Genomic DNA, 20,684 nt, shown 5'->3' on the forward strand with positions numbered 1-20,684 from the left:
TCCTGGTTTTATCTAATATCACATAGTAGAAGAGTTTTCTTTTGACCACTGCCTCTACAATTTGACATGAGCCCTATAAAAATAGCTATAGTTTTAAATGCAACAATTATTCCCTACATAGCTATCAACAGCAATATTACCTAGCAAATTTAGAATAAAATGCATACCTGAAGGAAAATCCTTCCAATTCCACTCAGCAACTGAGGCTCTTGCTGTGGGTAATATTTGATGACGGTGTGGTAAGCATCTACAGCAAGCACATAGTCCTAAGGGTAAAAAGCACATGATCAAGTATTTAAGATCAGCATTCTTCACCTTTTATGTGGACTTACTCAAACAGAATTAAAGTAATTGCAACTTGTCAGTGGGACAAAATTTTTATCAATCCCTGTAGGCACTAGTAGCTGATTATATTGGTCTTTTCTCAGTTATATGGGAACTGCATACACAGGGGATCTTTTTTTCCCTTTTTTTTAACTGGATCATATTCTTTCAGTAGCTAAACGCCAAAAACTGAAACATTTACTCTTCAGCTTAGATTATGATTTAGTATAAAAGTCAAGCACTTTCTGTGTGACTGGGGGTATACATACTTGAGAAATGTCTCGTTTCAAATATATGTATAATTTATATGGTTTAACAAACTATATTCTGAAGCTTTAGGAACTGCCTGTGCACAGACTTGCAAACAACATTGCACAACAGAAACTGCAGTTTTGCACGTATTCAGATCACAAACTAGCACTACTGCCAAGGGAAACAAGTCATTTTCCGTCTCTTCACCTAAATTGTTGATTTTTTCTACCATACTGCATAAAAGCAGGTAATCTAAATAGAAAACTGACTTGGGTTAAAACTAAGTGAGGGGTGGGCTGGGTCTGATTTCCAGAAAGCTTTGCGAGTGACACCACTCCCCATCGGCATGAAGGCTGTGCTGGCAAGGGGCAGCTCTGAGATCCGCCTACTCAAGATGCAGTGCCACTGTACTTTCCAGCTAACGACCAGTGACAGAATATTAAACAAAACCATGGTCCCATTTCCCACAGGAAAGAAATGGCCTTGTGACTGGTTCCTGCAGTCCAGCTGTTTCACGGTTAAACTACAGTAATTCAATGATCTGGGCAGTACCTGACTTTCAGAGCCTGGCTACACAGGGTTTGGCAGGCACACGTGAGAAACACTGCATGTACTCTGTGCTGACTGAGGACATGCTGTGGGTACACTCACGGGGCACAGGGCTGTGCCAGCCTCAGCTACAGCTCCTTGGAGAGACCGTAAGCAGAGGCAGAAAGTGCCTGCCTTCGCTTACAGAGGCCAGGCTATGCAAAGGCAGAAGACTCTCCGTGTTTTAATAATTTGGTGCTTCCTGACAGTCCTGCCCTTCAACTTAATACATGAGTTTGTGGTGGATGTTAGGAAGCAAAAGACAACAAAGAACAATCTTTCAAAACTACACGGATATCTTGGAATACTCTCTACCCAACCATTTTTCTTGGTCAAAATACAGTACTCATTTAACTTTTCCGTAATGTGAACACAGCTACTAGCAAAGGTGGTTTTTCTTCATCTCCTGCTTAGTCTGAGGAAGCAGTGTTCCCCAGGTGTAATGAATTTCTTTTCCTAAGGATGCACTTCAAAGTACTAAACCCTGTATCAAACTCTGGAGTTCTCAACATAAGAAAAATATGAACCTGCTAGAGCAGGTCCAGAGGAGGGGCCACAAAAATGATCAGAGCTGGAACACCTCTCAATAAGGAAAGGCTGAGAGAGTTGGGGTTGTTAAGCCGGGAGAAGAGAAGGCTCTGGGGAGACTTTCTTGCAGCCTTTCAGTACTTGAAACAGGATTATAAGAAAGATGGAGACAAACTTTTTATCAGGGCCTGTTGTGATAGGACAAGGGGTAATGGTTTTATATTAAAAAAGGGTCCATTTAGACTAGATATAAGGAAGAAATTTTTTACAGTGAGGGTGATGAAACACTGGAACAGATTGCCCAGAGAGGTGGTGGATGCCCCATCCCTGGAAACATTCCAGGTCAGACTGGTTGGGGCTCTGAGCAACCCAATCCAGTTCAAGATGTCCCAGCACATGGCAGCGGGAGGTTTGACTAGATGACCTTTAGAGGTCTGTTCCAACCCAAACCTTTCTATGTGGAACATATTAATAGTATCTTATAAACAAAAATCAAGACAAGTCTTTGGAGTGTGATCTGTATATGAGAGGAATTATATGTCCTAGAATTGTAGAAGCTGACTTAAATAGCCCAGGAAGCACTCTGCAGGACCTTGCAAACAACTTGTATATTGTGGGTATAATCATTAATTCTGAACAATTAATTATTAACATTTAGAGTTTATTCCAAATCTAATATTCATACTTATTCACACTTATTATTGGCAATGGATACAGAATTATACTATTCTGTGGCCAGTTACAGAGGCATCTTATATGGCAGTTCCTTCTGATGGGGCATATTGTAAAATAGGTGATATTTAATCTCACTTACCAAAGACTGTTGTCATTCACAGTTTTGCTAATGTGACTTAATACAACAGAAATTGTCTGATAGAATGATAAATACACAGTGCCTCAGAGGAGTTAAGTCTTGATTGATACAAGGCATAGTTGTGAGGAGTAAAACATGTTAAGTATTGCCAGTAAAAATCCCAATGACTACATTTTGTGATACTAAGACTTAAAGGTAGGGCTGATGTATTATCACGGTATTTAATTTCTAAAGATTAAGAGCCTTCAGATTTTCCACACCTTCATAAAAAAAAAATCCCAAGAGAAGGACTGAAATTGTGCAATTCAGGATATGAATGAAAGTTGGTCTATTGTTTTATAATACAATACCTCTTTTATTATAAAAATTTGGGGCTAACATTACCTATACTAATCTAAAATAGTTCTAGTAATTCACTGGACCTACTTGCACAAAAATTTCAGCTGAGGTTATGTTTTTCCTTTCAAGCACTGCAGTATAACTGTACTTCCCTTCTTGGTCACTGCATCACACATTTTCATGTTTCCCTCATCACCACCTTAACTACTTAAAATATTAATTATGAAATATTTAGAAATAAGCATAAATGACCACAATGTGTAGAATTCTGAGAGTAGGTTCAATAAACCCTAGATTAAAAATCAGCTTTAGTTCTACAAAGCGTACAGTTCATAAATACTTTATTTAGGTAAAAGAGGACAAGGATACCTTACCCTTCCTTTCTATCTAGTGTATTTGTGGAAAGGTTATGAAAGCAGAGATTCATAGTGCTGTGAATCCAAAGAGCTGTACTGCAGCACAGTTAGGCAAAAGACATGATGATTCATGCAGTCTTTCTCCTTTAAATCATAGAGGAACCAAAGTCCTTCAGCATCAGTTCCTTGTGTTACTAGCACAAGCTGTTACTTCTTCTTGGTACAATTTTAATTGTATTAGACCCAAATTAAAATCAATTCTAATGCTTTTGTTTTACAAAGGGCAAGTTCTACAAAAGCTAAGACAACACTGAAAAAAACTAAAAAGCACAAAATGTGCCTTTAATTAGAGTGCATTTATAATATATATGGAAAATACTTAAGTGTTTATTCCTTAGAGAGATAAAAGTCTGGTAAGATAATGTCAAAAGCGATTTTAGCTCAGATGAAAAGAACTTTAAAAGTTTTCAAGACACTTCCATGGTGATTTAGTAAAGTGACAGACATTTTGCAATTAGAGTTGAAATGAAGCAATGCACATCATCAGCTGCATTTTAAATGAATATTCCTCAGGCTGCTATGTTCAGGATATGGTTTCATAGTGACTTAAGCCCACAGTTCTTATAAATGGAAGTCTACAGTGACAGGTTACATGGTCTCCCCTTTTCTTCCTGCTGTATTTCCACATCCTTCCTTAAGCTGCCCTTTGTTCACAGGAAATGGGAAAGCTGTTTGACATCAGTTGATATGATTGAGATCCACCATTTCTTCATCATTTGGTTAGGTCCAATAGTGGTGCACGGAAGGAAGCTGGAATCCATTTAAGAAAGGTTGTACAAAGAAAGGGGGATGATCAGGAAAATAAGGTATATTAAGACTGCCTTAAATTTCTACTGAACTATCACTGGTCACACAGATAAAGGGACACAGTAGACAGAATTCAGTACCTTGGACACACAGTCCCAGGACAAAGGAGACATGACTGATTTCCTGTTCCACTGCAGGTTTCCTGCACAAGTCTGGGTGAATCACTTTCTTGAGCTTCACTCACTAACTTCAAAATAATATACCATCTCAATAATTTAATGAGATGTTTAACTATGAAACCAATGATGCCATATTTAAAAAGGCAAAAATCATTGTGCTATATAAACAGAACTCCTTAATTCAGAGAAGTAATGCAGAAGAGACATGACATGAAATAGACCTAATTAGAGTTGAGGATAATTAAAGTAGATTTAAATAGTTATAATGCCAATATATAATTGAAGCATTTTTTTTTTTTAATTTTCAAGCATCAGCCCTGACAAGATTAAATACTACTGTGGTTTTTTTGGCCAAAGAGATTACTTAAAGAAAGATAGCAAATTTTTATTTTTTTCATACCATTGTCACATAGTTTTACTTTAATAAATTATTACTATTAATCTATTAATTATTACTAGCACAAGGTATTCTATCACCGAACAGTACCTGGGGATCAAGCATAATCCTGTTGCAATATTGTGAGTGGTCACTAGATGGCAATAGATGGCGCTGACTTGGAGAATGAAATTGTTTTTTTCTTAAATTACATATACTTGAAATACTTGAATAAAAACAAATGCAGTTTTTAAAGTATATTACAGAACAGCAAAAAAAAAGGTGGAACTCTGTTCAATTAATATAATTGTTCATAGGAGAACTTAGAAAAGTGTGTTTAAAAATTATTTGAAGAAATAGTTTCTTGCTGAATATTATGCAAAGTGGAGAAGATGATTACAGTACTGCTGCATGTTAGAATCATCTAGGGATATTTCTGAAAATTGAAAGACTCACAACTACTCTATAGCCAATGCACTGAAATGCAACATGCAGTTGTGGACAATCTAGAAGTTACCATGGAACTACAACTTAACAGCTGTGAGATATGCCCTGAATACAACTGGTTTTAAGAAGTATCTGAGCTGCAGTATTTCTGAAGTATCATTTTCAAAAAGATGGTAATCGGTACTCAGAAATACATTTCTATTACTCAAAGAAAATAGCACTAACCAGACCAAACCAGAGGAAGGTGAAAAGTGTCCATGCATGTGGATTTGTGTGTACATGAGAAGAAAAACACTGAAAGAGTTAAAAACAATTCACAGTGAAAAGTGAACTTCTTGAAAATATATATACCAGCATTTTCTTATTTATATATTCTACTTTGTTTGGGATGGCAAGTCATGCTTTCTTCACTTGTTTTTTGAAAAAGGAAGTTCTTTAAAAAATGAACCTGTGTCATGTACCTACCTCAAAACACAAATGTTTGCTAATTCTTAAAAATATCTCATAGTTTAATGGACAATTATTTCTATTCAAGACGGAAGTATTTTTATCGCAATATAATTATGAAAACAAATGTATGTTTTCCCTAATTCTCATAACAAGGATATTCCATTTCATGTAAAGCTGGATAAATGGCTCTTATATTTAAAAAAAAGAAAAGCATACTTTTTGAGATATTATAATATTAAGAATGGAGCCCTCTTTGGGAAGTACCTTAGTAAACATCAAAGGATCACATTTGGCACGACCTTGGGCAGTTGAAAGAGCAGGGAGCCAAGAGTGCAAGTCTTGGCCTGTGAAGATTATACTGCTGATGGCCCTGCTCTGAGGCTGTTGTGCTAACTGATTTGTGAAGTACAGTTAAGCTCAGGGTAATAGCAGTTTGCTGCAAGAATGACCATAGCCCCGCTTCCCTGACCACAAGGGGACTGGCAGAAGTTGTTTTATTTCTACTTCCTGAATACAAGGAGAAAGCTAAGTGTGTGGTACCAAATGGAGTAGAATTGGGAAAAAAGTAAGGAGGAATCAAGGGAAAAAAACCTAACAGTGGAGGCTAGTCACTTTTGCTTTTATTCCTTTCTATTCCACCTCTATCCACTAGTGAGGATTTAAACTTGAAAGACGATATATTACAACTGAGATCGGTTGACAGGGGAGGACGTATTTAGATGTTCTGGATCTTCATCAGCTACAAAGGCTACAATGTTATTAATCCTCACAAACAGAGCCACAATCCTAATGCAGTTTGAAAAAGATAGAGCACATAATTGCTTTTAATTAGAGCATTTAGTTAAGTGTTTGAAAAATTCAATTTAAAAATGCAAATTCTGTATTGTTATTACATGTTCTCTAGAATGATTTGGGGAGAAATAAGTACAGATATGTTCCCAAAGAACATTACTGCAAATAGCTATCTATTAAATAAGACATTATTAAGTCTAATTAGTACTTCACTCAGCAAAACCTTCATGTACTGTCAGGTAGTCTTCCCTTATCTCTGCACCAGTAATTCACTTGCACTTTCTGTGACATCCTCTTCTGGAATATACGGTACCTCTGCAGTTCTGCCACCCACGTACCTTCATCATTAGCAGACAGTTTGCCATGGAGTACATCACCCGGCCCAGACGTGACCTCCACAGCTGAACAGAGGCTGCAAAATAAGAGTAGCTTGTGAATTTGCACAAATAAATTAGAGGTTCTTTCTTGCCATCAATTACTGGTCCTATGAATTACGATTTTGAAAGGTCCCTCTCGTTAACACCACTGGGTTTTAGCCTAGAATTTTTAATTCCCAGCCATGCTGCGGCATCAGAGAATTCTGCATCTCTCTGAGGGAATTGCTCAAGCAGCTCTGGGTAACAAACACGATGCAACAACGCAGAGCAATAGACAGCCACTCAGCTTTCAGCTCAGGCCAAATATTAAACACCAAAATAAGCCACGCATTTTCCAACATCAGAACAAAAGGTGCATAAAAGGATCCAAGTGATAATGAGCATCAGTTTAAAAACACCTAATCTACAGCAATAAATGTGATAAATTCAAAAATTAAACACAGCTAGAATGTAATTTCAGAGCCAAAACATGCAGAGTGAGAAATGTCTGAGTGGGGGACTGTTTGTGCTTGCCTCTGGCTTAGAGATATGCTGGAAAAAATCTGCCAAGCCTGTCTGCTTTCCCCATGCTCCTGGAGCTTGCAGGCATTAAAAGCTGCAGCAGCAGATTTCTCCCTCTCGCTTTGCAGACAGACTCCTGATGTTGTAAGAGAATGGTTCACACAGATCCTTATTTTCTCTTGTGTTACAGTACCCCAGATCAATGCTAGAAATATTCCTCTAATCCTCAAAAATAAACACCAGGACTATTAATTTAGAACATTTGAAAAAGAAATGTGTCTTAGTCAATCAGCTGTCAAGGTCACTATAATGTTTTGAAAGTGGGTGGGGGGAAGGGAGAAGAGGCTATTTCAATGAAATTGTGAGAACTGGGACCACTCATTTGTGTCATTAATGTAGTCTCTGATGAAAGTATGGCAGGTTACACAGGTAATTCTTTCAGCACACAAAAATGTCATTACAAATAAGAAGACCTTGGTGAAATGTCTACTTTCCTTCCTGAAAAATAAAAATCCTTCAATCCTCTCCAACAACAAAACAAAAAAACCCAACTCATTAATATTCTCAAATTATCTTTGTGAAAAGAGGGGTATTGTGGGGCTCAACACTGAATCCAGTATTTCATCCACTGAACTTAAAATCATTCATTAGTCCTAGCTTTTTGTTTTAGAAATTCCCCCTTGACCACACATCACTAGTGCTACTAATGGAGAGGATGCTGTAAACCACGAGCAAATACCTTACGACACATTTCCTTTTTTCTTTCCTTGTGGGTGTGTCTAAAACCTGGACATAATTAAATAACTCCCCTTTATTACTTCACTTAAGCAAATACCTCCTTTTTTGCATGTCCTCATAGTTTGGTAACCACACTCAGCTTTTTAGGACTTAGGTGACAAGTTACATGTTGATTCCTACACTGTAGACATCTAGGTTTCCTATTAACAATCAGATAGCACCAGTTACAATTCTCAAAAAAGGACCTCAAAGCAGGCAGGCCAGATGTCTTCAGACTGTGATATAAACTGAACAGAACTTTGTCTGGAAATTCCTGTGTAGCCCCATGTGATGAGGCTTCTTAGCACTGGCAGAAAGGGGTTAAAGAAAACCTGCAAAGCAGTAAACAAAACCCAACAGCAGATCATTGTATGTTACTGAGATGCCTGAAACCCTCTCTGCAAGTCCATGCAGTCATGTTTCCACTCTAAGCACTTCCTTTTCCTTGTTATTCATCAAGGACTCTGTACTCCACGCTGCCATTCATTTCAATAGGTGTCCTGTGCACTGTGAAGTTGCAAAATTGGCATCTTGTAGAACGTGTGGTGCAGGCAAGTGGTGCAATGCTAAATCTCTCTGCCTGCTGAAAAGCTGGCAAATGAGGTGTTCTGTTCCAGACTAGAGGAGATGTACATGGTAAGTTGATTGGTGTTGCACCTTCTTACACCCGCAGCATGGAAATTACAGGCTAAGCATAATCCCTATAATGAATTAGGGTTGTCTTCACATAAAGTTAATAAGGTTTGCTTCAGTTAGTCTCAGATGGAAGAAAGCAAACCCATTATCAGCCTCCTGGAGCTACAAATGCAGCAAGGAAGCAGAGAGGGAGCAGACCTGGCTGACCTCTACAGACAGTAGCAGTCAACAGTCTCTGCAAAAGTCCCGTGGGCTTTTCGGCAGTCTTAAACCTACAGGCAGCTGCATAGTAGACATGCAAAGATCCCTCCAAATTTTCTGCAGCCATGTCCCTTGGTAACTACTAGCTCCTGCTTTTCTAACTATGCCTCCTCCTGAGGCCATCTGAGCTCTAAAGCAGCAGCAGAGAGGAAAAGCAAGGAGCCAGAAACTCATGAGCGAGGCAGAATGCAGGACACAGGATTATGACACATCTAGGAAAAAGTCCTTGTATTTAATGGGGGACCAACATCCTAGTTTTAAAGTGGTAAAAAGGAAAAGATATGGGGATAAGGACAAAAATCTGGTAGAAAGGGCTAATAGGGAAAAGTAAGTAGAACAGAGGCAAAAAGAATTGTAGATACAAGACAGAAGAACACAAACTCCTGAAGAGCTGTGGATAAATCTTCAACGTTAGATTCTTTCCCTTTTTCCTAACCCTTTTGAGAAGAGTAGTAAATGTATTCAACTGTATCTGCAAACATTTTTGTAATATATGCTACTCACGTGTTAATATTCTTAGGATATATAGAAGGTGTATTAAGTCAAGTACAGTAAAACATTCAAGTTGTTTTTACATCCAGTCAAAATGAAGACCAGGCAGAAGAATAGTTTACACAGGTCTGCACCCTTCTAGAGAGACATTGTTTTAAGGAATTTGTCATAATTATTTTTTTACTCTGGTACTAACTCTGCTTGGCTTCTTCCTATCTCAGAGCAAGACTTTTACTTCCCACAGGCTCCATGTGAATGTTATCCCGGAAAGAAGTTGGTAACATTCCTTAGACTGTTAGCTGAAGCTAAAAGGTTTTTGTTTTTCTGGTGTGATGTTTTGAACTTGCCAGGCACTATGAGGGGTCCATATAATCCATAGCAATGTCTGAAATGTCACCTCTTGTCCAATTGTCAAGTACACTCAAATGACTTCTTCCGTTTAAAAAAAAATGCAGGACAACTACTTTGTCCTGATCACCCTTTTTTATGCAGTAATGTACCCTATACTATTGAAGCTACGCAATAAGATAGAAGGAAGAGGAGAAAACATAATCGGACACAAAATCATGAAAATGATGATGTAGCTCAACATAATCTAAATATTTTTCTAGTGCCTTAGGTGTTTTCTAGTGACTTCAGGAGTCTAAGCACCATGCAGCTACAGTGAGACTAGGCCACCTATGCAGCAGCACCCTAAGCCAGTGTAGCCATTGTATGATGGCAGTTCAATGTGAAAAAACTGAGTGGATGTCAGACATAAGGATTGAGAGGAGTTGGTCAGACAAGGCTTAAGATGAAACGTCCATCTAGCTGCAACAGCAATACACTTATATATTAATCACTAAAGGATAGCAGACATGCTTTTTGTTTCTTCTAAGTAGGAAAAAGAATCGATTTAGTGCATCAGTTCGATCAAGGGCAAAACTGTAAAATTAATTCCAGCAAATAAAAGTACGAAGTGTATCATTTTGGGGGCTGAGTAGACTATGACATTACAAAAATACTGTTTTAACCACTCTAGGGCAGTCTTGTGAAAATTTCTGGCATACTTAGGCAAGAAATAAAAACATACTGTCTGTGAAAAAAATGTTTAAAGAATACCTACCTTGTCTGTTCTCCTGTGTAATGTTAGTCATACTTCCATCTTCAGCTAAGCCTTGTTCCAAATTTTCTAATATCTGTAGTAAATTTTTTAAAGTAACCAACAAGAGTTTAAACAGCACTATATATTTAATGCAAATTATCTACAATTGACAGACTACATGTAAACCAATTCATGCACGAATGTTTCACCTAGGTACAGTTCAAGATTACTAGTTATTACCATAGCAAGATCAAGTGCATGAAGTAAGAAAGCCATTGTACAGTAGAAGGATGTTAGAATTCGGGCTCATGATACTTACAGAATATTAAATGTCAGCACACTCTAGGGACATTCACATTTTGTTAAGCAAAATACGACATATGCTTCACCAGAGAATGGATGTTAATGACCACAACACAAGTTAAACTGATTTTTTCACAGAAAGTCATTGCCTCCTGACTCTCCCACCCTAAGTATGGGCTCTAGTTCCATATTTTTGTCTTTACTGAAGTATTCCTCTTAGTTCTTACTGCAATTTCCTTCTCAAACTTTGGGGTTTATTGCTTCTTTTTATTTTTCATAGATTTTAAATCATGTAAATTGTTGAGTGAATGAAACATTTGTTGTTTCACTGGAAGAATGAAAACGTATATTTAATGAAGCTTGTGTCTTAAGCACTTTCAAAATATGCATGCAAGGCTCCACTTGAAATGCAAGTCAACTCTGCTTTTCCTAATGCCATTACAGTTTCTCCAAATTTGTTTTTCAGTTCCCACAGATCACCCCACTTTTCCTGTTACAGATTTATAACTTTGGTTGTAAAACAATGCTTGAGATTTCCTTCAAAAAACATTAAGGTCACTTGCTCTTTAACCAGCTGCTGTGGTCTGCCAGTGAGGGAAACACAGGGTACTGCCTCTTCTGGGGACTGACTGCACTTCCAGACAGAGAGCTTCTGGCTTCTGTCAGTATAAAAAGTAAATGTCTTTTCCTACACCAACAAAGCTTTCCTATTGTGCTCAGTGCTTCATAAGGGAACACTTAAAAATCATTGCAGGAAATCCTCCAAAACAAAGGCAGGTAGAATTAATCTGGTCTCAGAAAGTGTGTTGGTGCCTTCTACTGCCAATGAAGATAATCATTACCACCAGAATGCCAGCTCATGCCACCAATTTTAGACATCTTAAAGCTGGAAGAAATTGCCCTATGAGATATCAAGCTCTTTTCACAGACTAGAATGAAATCTTGAAGTTAGATGCCATAAATTTAGCTACAAGGAACTAAGGAGCAAGAAGAGACATACAATGAAAGCAGAGCAGTTACCACCTGCCAGCTGAGCCAGGCTAATAAGAACTGTTAGCCCATGACAAACACAAGGTAGTATGATTTATTGTAAACTTTGTTCACAAAGGGCTGACTGAACTGCCTTATCTCAGATTTTGAGAGACTATGAGCATATACCATTAGATACTGCAGCTTAGCTGATAGGTGGCAATTTATGAGATGGTAGTGGCATGGCTGCAGGACTGACTCTCAGTCCCACTTTCAAAAGCAGTGTTGCCACCTAGAAATCACTTAGAAACAAAAGGGGCACATTTCAGTGTTAAATGCCTAGTGTACAATAAGGCATCTTGTCAGAGAAAAAAATTCCTTCTCTCCCACAAATCCAAACCACTTTATAATCTATTTTCTGTGGTCTAAACCCCATGATCTTTCTCCTCCCCTACAAAATATCTAGTGATGGTTTCTCAGTCTCAATAAGGCTCAAAGTTCCTACTTTTGAAATGGTATAAACATAACAAAGGGCCTTCATCAAGGAGACAGGCTGTCTTGTTTAAAAAGACAAGTTTCTCTGAAAACGTACTCACTAACATAATCAAAAAGGAAAGAATTAGATATTCGCATAAAATTAGAGTATTGCATTAACCATTCTGTGACATTACTTGGGGATATCTAGCCCTCACCTCAACTTAACGTAATTAAAACAGAGCTTGGTGCTGATTTGAGGCTAATTGTTTTATTCCCTGGGTTTATCTCTTTTGCCCTTCTTAAGTATAAGAACATCATCTGCAGTTTTCCAGTATCTGGGCATTTCCCCAGTTTTCCAAGAATTGCTTAATAGTAACATTAATGATTCCAACAGTTCCTCTGTGTAAGCTATTGCAGTTAGTTTGATATGAAATATTTAGCTGGTAAACTATATTATAGCAATATCATATGAGATAGCTCTAACCACCCATGTTCCTATTATAAACAAAAATATGATTGAACGCTTCTATAATTTACTTCATCAGTTTTACATATGATCTATGCTTTTTCTTGTTTTGAATATTTATAAATGCACAATCATTAGTTTCACTGGCTAGTATAACTTCATTGAGTCTTCTGTTTCATTCCCTATCCATTGCCTGTATGCTGGAATTACTAATCTATTCATACCACCATTTGCATCCCTAGTTTGCTATTCTTATGTATCTCTTGTTAATACCTTATTCCTTCTTCCACAACTTTTCATCAGCACTAGCTTTTTAGTCAAAATAGCCTTATTTGGTGCTTCTGGAATTCCGGCTTTTTGAGTACCCAGACTGGTACAAGGATCATTGCAGTTTCTACAAACTTACCAAACAAGGTGTCAAGACAAATACCCTCTAGACTTAAATAACATATGACAAACAGAATACTTATGTCACCTAAGAAACTGAGCCAGAACTGGAAGCTGTATGAAAATGAAAGCCCAAAATAATCAGTAGCTAAGAGGTTGAAAGTTCACTGATTTGGAAGTAAAACAGAAGATTAGGAGATATGAAGAGTGTGTATGGAAGGGCCAGGGAGGAACATAACTCCTCATGAATGAGAGTGGTGGAACTACAGAGTGGCTGATGGACAAATGGCACAAAGTATTTTTGACAAGTTTTGCAGAGGTAACAATTGGCAGAGGCTTTTTTAGGAAGCAGGACTGTTAACCCATTTGCCACTGCTCCACCCATCTGGTAGAAGAGCTCTGGCACTTGAAGGATTACAGTTTAAAAGTGAAATACATTATACTATGAGATGTGAGCATTTCCAGGAGCTCTCCCTCAAACATCTAGGAAGCCTAGCACAAACAAAGGAAGAGTTTAGGTTAAGCCCAACTGTTGTTCTTTTCACATTTTGGTCTCCAGGTAAGCATTTTGTAGCACATCCTCAGTATTATTAGCACTAAAGTGATCATGCCTATGTTTTTAAATGAACACTTGAAAAGAACAAACCCTTTTGTGATTTAAATTGCTATTGTTAATCTTACTGCCTGCCTGTTCAGAGACCATTTATTTCAACACAGACTTACAGAGGCAACAACTCATTGAGGCAGTTCATGTTGGGAGGACCAGCAGTAACACAGAGGCAGTAACAATTTCATGGGATTCCTCCCCCAAGCTATAACACCCATTTGGCACTACAGATAATTTATTTCCCAAATGTCACACCTATAGACGAAGATGTAAAATATCTAACCAGATCTTGATTAGAAATTTGCAGGAATATTGGAAAAGGTAAAAACATCATTGCAGGAAAATATATACAGATATGTGGAAAAATATATACACGGAAAATGATTTGCACCCAACCTCCAATCCTGCTTTCAGGTACCAGAAGTATGTAAGTAGATGGGGGTTGAAATGACCAAGTGACCAAAATAAATATGATTACATCTTTAACTGGAATAGCTAATCTAAAGTTGACAAGTGTCTGTAGAATATATACAACAAAAAGTAAGAAGGAATTAAGCAGATTAAAAGCAAGCATTGGATAGGAAGAAACCCCACAGTTACATTAAGGAACAGACACGAAATATAAAGACAAATTTTCTTATTATCAGAATGCATTAGCATTACCCTGGAATAGCCTCCCAGGGGATGTGGCCTCAGCTCCATAGGCTGGCTCATTAAAAACTAGAAAACAACCTTGCATTGCAAAGAGACAGACTAGGTGAGCTAATAGGTCTTTTCTTTCTTCTAGCTTTTATGACTCCAAGTTCATCTCATTTACATAATGACTATTCCTATGCCCTTCTGTAAATACGGATGACCAAAGATTATTTTTCCACTTTTTAAAATAGGAAAGTAAAACACTAGAGGCTTTTGGTTGAAAGCTCCCCAATTAATTCTGTTATAACCCAAATGGTTCCCAAGTGTCACGTAGAAATATTAAGACTAATGAGTGTACATCCTTTATGTTATTTTCTTGGGTTTGCCTTGGGTTTTTATAAGCATTATAAACGTTATTCTTGAATGGTCCAATTGAGATTGAGATTGTTGGACAAATAGCGTTCCATACAAAAATCAAAACATGTCAGCCAACCCTAACTTCATATGGTTAAATTATCACCAATTTACAACTGTCTTTTAAAAACAGAGTTAGGTATACAAGCTGTCCTTTTTTCATACTCTTGTAGTCTTTGAATTGCTCCAAAAGACAAGGTATTTAATTGAATGCAAACAAATGAAGTAATCTGCAATGAGGTGTCTAGAATAACAGATCAGAAGTATTTCTCTGAGAAGGATGGTATGTTTTATTTTTTTGTAGTTGTGTACTGCACTTTAAAAAGAAGCATCCATCAGCAGAGACAATGGCTTGTCCTGGCTACTATATCCTAACTCTAGTGGAAGGTGAAAGAACCAAAGGGACATCATTCTTTTTCTTGCTGCAATTGAACACACCACCCTGGGAGAAACTTTGCAAACTCAGACACAGGAAGGCAGAGACAAAGAGGTGACAATCTGTGAACCAACATCAAGTGCAGAGAACAGGGGACTACTCAGAAGAGCTTACAGAAGACATATAGTCAGACTCAAAAAGCTTTCCCCAAGGGCAAAAGGGATAATTTGTAGTGACCTAGGTAACTAGCAGTTGATGGAGTGAGAACAGGAGTAAACAGATCCGTCTTCAAGAACTTAGCAGGGAGGGAAATATGTATATAATAATTTGTAATTTGTTTTTATTTCTATTTCATCTTCTCCAGCATATCTAATTTCCCTTACTTAAACAAATAATCAGCCTAGCTCATATTCAAACAAAATCTTGTATTATAGTTTAAAAGCTTCCTTAGTACACTGGATAGGTTCTAAGGATATGCAGACACCGCAAGGTTGTACATGACTTAAAGGTCTTATAAAGGAGTGGGGGGGGAGGAGGCAGGGAGTTAATTTTCTTTCCTTTCACTCCTCTATTTACCAACAATCTCTAATCTATGGAGAATCATGGCTGATCACACTGTAACTGAGATGTGGCCATTTCAATAGTTTGCCAGATGGCTGATGAACACCTTTGCTCAGCAGTTGCTCCCTCATTCACATTCATACAGTTTTCTCTCTTTGTTACAAGATGAAGGAACTTAGAAACAAGTTCAGTTTTTGGAATCTAGTGGCACCTTCATGATTGAGGGCAGACAACACAGCACTTAACACCAGATTGCATAAAACAAAGATATGAAACAGCTGATCTGCTCCAGACCAGGGTAGGCAAACGTTAGTAGAAGCACCAGGAGATCCTGCAACAGAGGCATATAGCATTTCCTAGAAGAACAGAATTACTTCAAACTGAGGACCATTTATACAGAAAACAGCTGGAGTGAACAGCCTGCCAGGAATATTATGACATGAGATGGTCATCAACAGGTAATTGTATTTGTGAAGTGCTAAGAAGTGGCACTTCTTGGCCAAATTAGATACATCTCTCCACGGTTTCCAAATCAATTCTTTCCAACTTTGTAACAAATGCCATATTCACTTCTTATTACCTAAACCATTCATTTTTCCCCTCATAATACAAAGAACTGGACTTTTTACTGTAAACATTTGGTTATCCTAGCCATTGCTGGGCTAGAAGCAAGTTGATTTCATATATGTAAGGCCATATAACTACACAATTGGCAATTATCATTTCCCTTCACTTCTCTTATCCAAGTTATTTAAGGAGTAAATATAGGAAACTTCCATGGAATACTGAAAATAAATTGCATGTATTTATCTTATATAGTTTTGAACTTTCAAGTGTCACAGATAAAGCAATAATGTTGCATTTCCTCTAGACTTTATCACATGGTAACAATTCATAATCACTGGTGCATTAGACTGCCCGGAAAAGATGTAAAAAACATTGAAGGACAAATGCTTACTGTCAGCATGTTGGTTTTAGAGGAAAAAGTTAGTGCTCACAACTCCATGACTCCAATTCCAGCACCGACAAATCCCATGTTATAATTCGGGCCATAATTTTGTATTATACTACTTGACAAAACAAAACAACCCCCCCAGAACAAACTCAGCTGGTTGTACTTATATTCCCAAATGACTGTTGTTTCCAAATCCAGCTATTTGGGCTATTTCTGAAAAATCAAGACTATTTCCAAAGGATCAAGGTCATTAACAACTGTTTTCAGCTGGATGCAGCTGAGTGAAGGAAAGAAATCTCCTCTACTCGCCCTTTAACACATCTGCTCACTGTCCTCCACATCTTGTCTGGCAAAAGCACAAAAGTTGTCCCCTGTTCTACTCATTTGAGTCAGAGCTACCACAGAGTAGAGAAGGATGTCTCCTAAAAGGAAAGAGGCACTTCATTACTTTTAATAGCGAGCTCCATATTTGCATCAAGATGGGAGTAAAACAAGTCATCATTGAAACTTAATGTTCTTTCTAAGGACAACAAAATTTATTTCTTAAACATTAAGAAATGTTAGCGCATAGAGACGCTGTTACCTTGGCGCAGATTATCTTCATACTATGAAGTCTGTCAAGTGATTCTTGAGGATTACCAAGGTATTGGGGAAGTTCAGCATGTAAAATCCGCATGGAGAAAGGAACCATGGAACCTAGAAACACAATTAATTTTGTTAAGTGTGCTTGTTATAATGATCAGTTAGTGATTTGCCTACATTAAACAAGGTATTTCTCACTAGTGTATGTCATAAAGTCCATTTTGCCTATCTATCTTTTTCTTCTCCTGATGAAAGATGTGAAAGATGAGAAAATAGGAAACTTTTTCTAATACTATGTGACATGTTGTAAAATGTTTTAAATAGGCAAACAAATGTAACCATAATCACGAAGGCAAGAAGCAGGTGCACCTACTTCAGATTTTCAAAAACAAGGCTGTGCAAGGAAGTATAATGTTTCATTAAAGATTTTTATAAACTAATTAAAACAAGGGATAAACAAAAATGAAGTTTACTCAACATTACTACTAACATTTAGTAATTATATATATTTTACAATCAATGCAAAAGAAATAATACAAAATTACTAGCCTTAAAAGTATGCTTGCGAGTGAGTTATATAATCAGGGCATACAAAACCACTTGGCATATTTTTGTGTATTTTCTGGTTCATTCACAACATCAAAGAATAGGGAAAGAAATTTAAGCAATATGTGGGGAGAAAAATGTCTTAATTTTCACATTAGTTTACTTTTATCTTTATTATTATTACAACATTTACCAAAGACCCAATTTTCTGAGTTTATCAGCATCCCGGCTGACTTCAAGGGCAGTTTAAGGAGCTTAACAGAACTCTAGTGTGTGCAACACCTTGCTTTCAGATAAGTGCATAATCCTGATACACAGACAACAATAATGAACTTAAACTAAACCATTTGAAACCAAATCAGACCTGGAAAAAGGAGCAGTAGGCCTTGCAAAATACTGTGCTACAGTTCTAATATTTTAATATATACATTTGCTTACTTTAGACATATTCTAAGGGGATTTCCCTTTGAAGTCACCTCTTGCCTCATCTTTTCTCAAAAACAGGACTCAAGCGCCTTCTAAAAACATTTTTGCACCTGTTCTTAACAGGCTTGTATGTCAAAGAGGTAAATGCTATATAGAATGAGTCACTGCCTCAACACAATTTTTTAAAGGTTGACAAAATTTTAATCACAAAACTCACTAATTATGACCTTCAGAGTAAGCCACTTACATCTACATAAATTCTCTTTTCCCAATGATAACTATTCCCCATGGCTTCAGTGACTGCTGTGTTCCCGTAATGGACATACACATCAGCTTAAAGCACCATCATACGTAGAATAGACATCAGGAAAACAAAACTGCCTTTAAAATTCTATTAAGAGAAGTGTAAGAGTTTATTCAATCAGTAACAAAATACATGAAATATTTTATGTATATCCTGACTAGTACCTAACACGACACAAGTGAAGATACACATTCAATGTAGGGGGTGAACAATGAAAAGCAAGGTGAAAATAATTTAAGAGTAAGTTCCGTGCCAGAACACCACAGAAAAATTGCTTTGTAGACACGTTGTGAGCTGTACTGCAAACTTAGTTCACCAAATGTGAACTCCAGCTGGTTGTACCTCTACCACCCCTGTGGCAACCAAGTTGCAACTCCACCATGCAAAAGTAATTCTGCCAAAAAAAGCGCTCTGCCTAAAACCAGCTAGCTTGGTACTGTTCTTTTTCAAGAAAGCAGTCTTAATTTACTGTTGATGAACATTCTGCTGCACTCAATGGGATTAGTGAGAAAAAGGTAAAAAAAAAGGAATCTAGAGTTTTAGCAACATTTTGGTTAATGACTGTGTTGCAGCATTGTCAATTCTGAACAAGTTTGTATCATTACATCCTCTTGTAAAATGCAGCAAAAGGTCAAGTCAATTAACAATCATACAGAAAATCTGGATTGGTACCAGAACAGCTCAGGGTACAAGTACATGACAGGTATTTAATGAAAGAGAGATGGAACATCTCACATTACAGATTTTTATAAAATTTATACAATGTTTTGTAAAACACTTTTTTTGGATTGCATATTTTGTAAAGTGTTGATCTTATGTATTGTTGAATGAAGCCATGCTACTAAGATCCATGTCAGGGGAAAGAAGAACCCATTAGCAATCTACATCATCAGAAGTGGTGTCACGGGATGTCAAAATGATGAATGTGACTCCAGGTCAACTTAGACTCCATAAGAATCTGATTTATTTCCTATCACAACTAAGACCTCAGTTGTAACAGGCATTTAGAACTATATTACTTCAAAATATACTCTACTGATGTATTATTTCTCAACCACTCAGTATTTCCTTCATGGTTTGTGACCAAAAACATTCCAGTGTGATCCTCAGTGTTATATCAAGTCTGATGACCGATCTCCCAAACAAAACTAGACGGAAGCTGGCCCAGGGTGTAAGGATAGTCAGAGGAAAGTCTTGTCAAACCAGAATTTGTACTACAATTTCACACAGGAGGATTTAAAACTCTAGCATCTATTTCTTCTATTTCTTTTCAAAACTCATGACATAAATAGAAGAAATTTTACTGTAAATATCCAGGAAATTCATCCAGTGGATTTCTGTTACTTACTGCTTATTAAACAGGCTGCTAACTTTATTTAAAATATCAGAAATACTGTTTCTGCCCTCTTCCTCAGTTTCCTTGGAATCCTTCTGAATAGGAGATTTTTTTTTTGAAGAAAGCACAAAACTACACTCATGCTCTCCTACAAACTTTCTTACCAGTCCATGTAAACAGTATTGTGTAACTGTAGGTCAAATCAGATGAGCAAATTGCTCATAAAAAACCAGCAGCACTTATTCAAGCCACTCATCCAAATACAGACATTAAATACTGTGCTTATAAAAAATATGTTCCTATCTACAAGTAAACTTCTCTTTAGTTAAATGATATGAGGTGTGCATAATATATCTAATTAATTTCCTTCACTAATAAACTGACTTTCTGGATAAAAAAATGGCCATAAATTTATTTAGATTTGGTAAAGTTTTCAATGAGTGCTACTTATATAAAGTGCTAATACATTTTACATACACTTCTCAGAAAGACCTACATGGCAGTATTGAAAATGCACGTGAAGAGATCTGTTCACAAGAATAATTCTGTAACTCCTGATTAACAGCTGTGTAAAAACTGGCAAGAGTAGAGACTTTACAATGATGTGCCTGAGATTTTAGAAAACACTGTAATTTTCATTTTACATTGTTTAGGTTAACAAGAAAACAACTGGGAGGAGGTAAATCACATCTGTTGACTCTAGAAGGTCAATAATAATAGTGTAAGGAAGGTCTGAAAGGCAGGTTTCAGAATTTGGAGTACAAAACTTAACCATAAAAACAGATTAGTAGGGGAAAAAACTGTACTTCCCTCAGTGAACATGGTTACACTGGGGGGGGGACAAAACAAAAAAGTAAAATTAACTACATGAACACTCAGCTGTAACAGAAATATATGTGCTTGTCAGACTAAAAATTACATTACATTGTCTGTTCTCTTACTGTTAGGCCACATACTTA

General features: G+C 37.1%; 1 protein-coding gene across 2 annotated transcripts in view; it reads right to left on the bottom strand.

Annotated features, from left to right (window-relative positions):
- TRAPPC12 (trafficking protein particle complex subunit 12) overlaps positions 1-20,684 on the bottom strand; it is a 58,822-nt gene that overhangs the window by 17,977 nt on the left and 20,161 nt on the right. The window contains exons 6-9 of one of the 2 annotated variants that reach the window (XM_051778304.1): positions 17,115-17,227; positions 10,402-10,474; positions 6,591-6,664; positions 168-266 (exon numbers count right to left, since the gene is read on the bottom strand). In XM_051778304.1, the coding sequence (XP_051634264.1) occupies positions 168-266; positions 6,591-6,664; positions 10,402-10,474; positions 17,115-17,227 (359 nt within the window). The remainder of the gene's footprint in view (positions 1-167; positions 267-6,590; positions 6,665-10,401; positions 10,475-17,114; positions 17,228-20,684) is intronic. The other variant, XM_051778305.1, reaches the window with a different exon arrangement.

The sequence above is a fragment of the Manacus candei genome, unplaced genomic scaffold (genome assembly GCF_025592945.1).
Source record: "Manacus candei isolate 608988 ecotype Guabito, Panama unplaced genomic scaffold, ASM2559294v1 h1tg000011l, whole genome shotgun sequence".
In the NCBI taxonomy this organism is placed as follows: Eukaryota; Metazoa; Chordata; class Aves; order Passeriformes; family Pipridae; genus Manacus; species Manacus candei.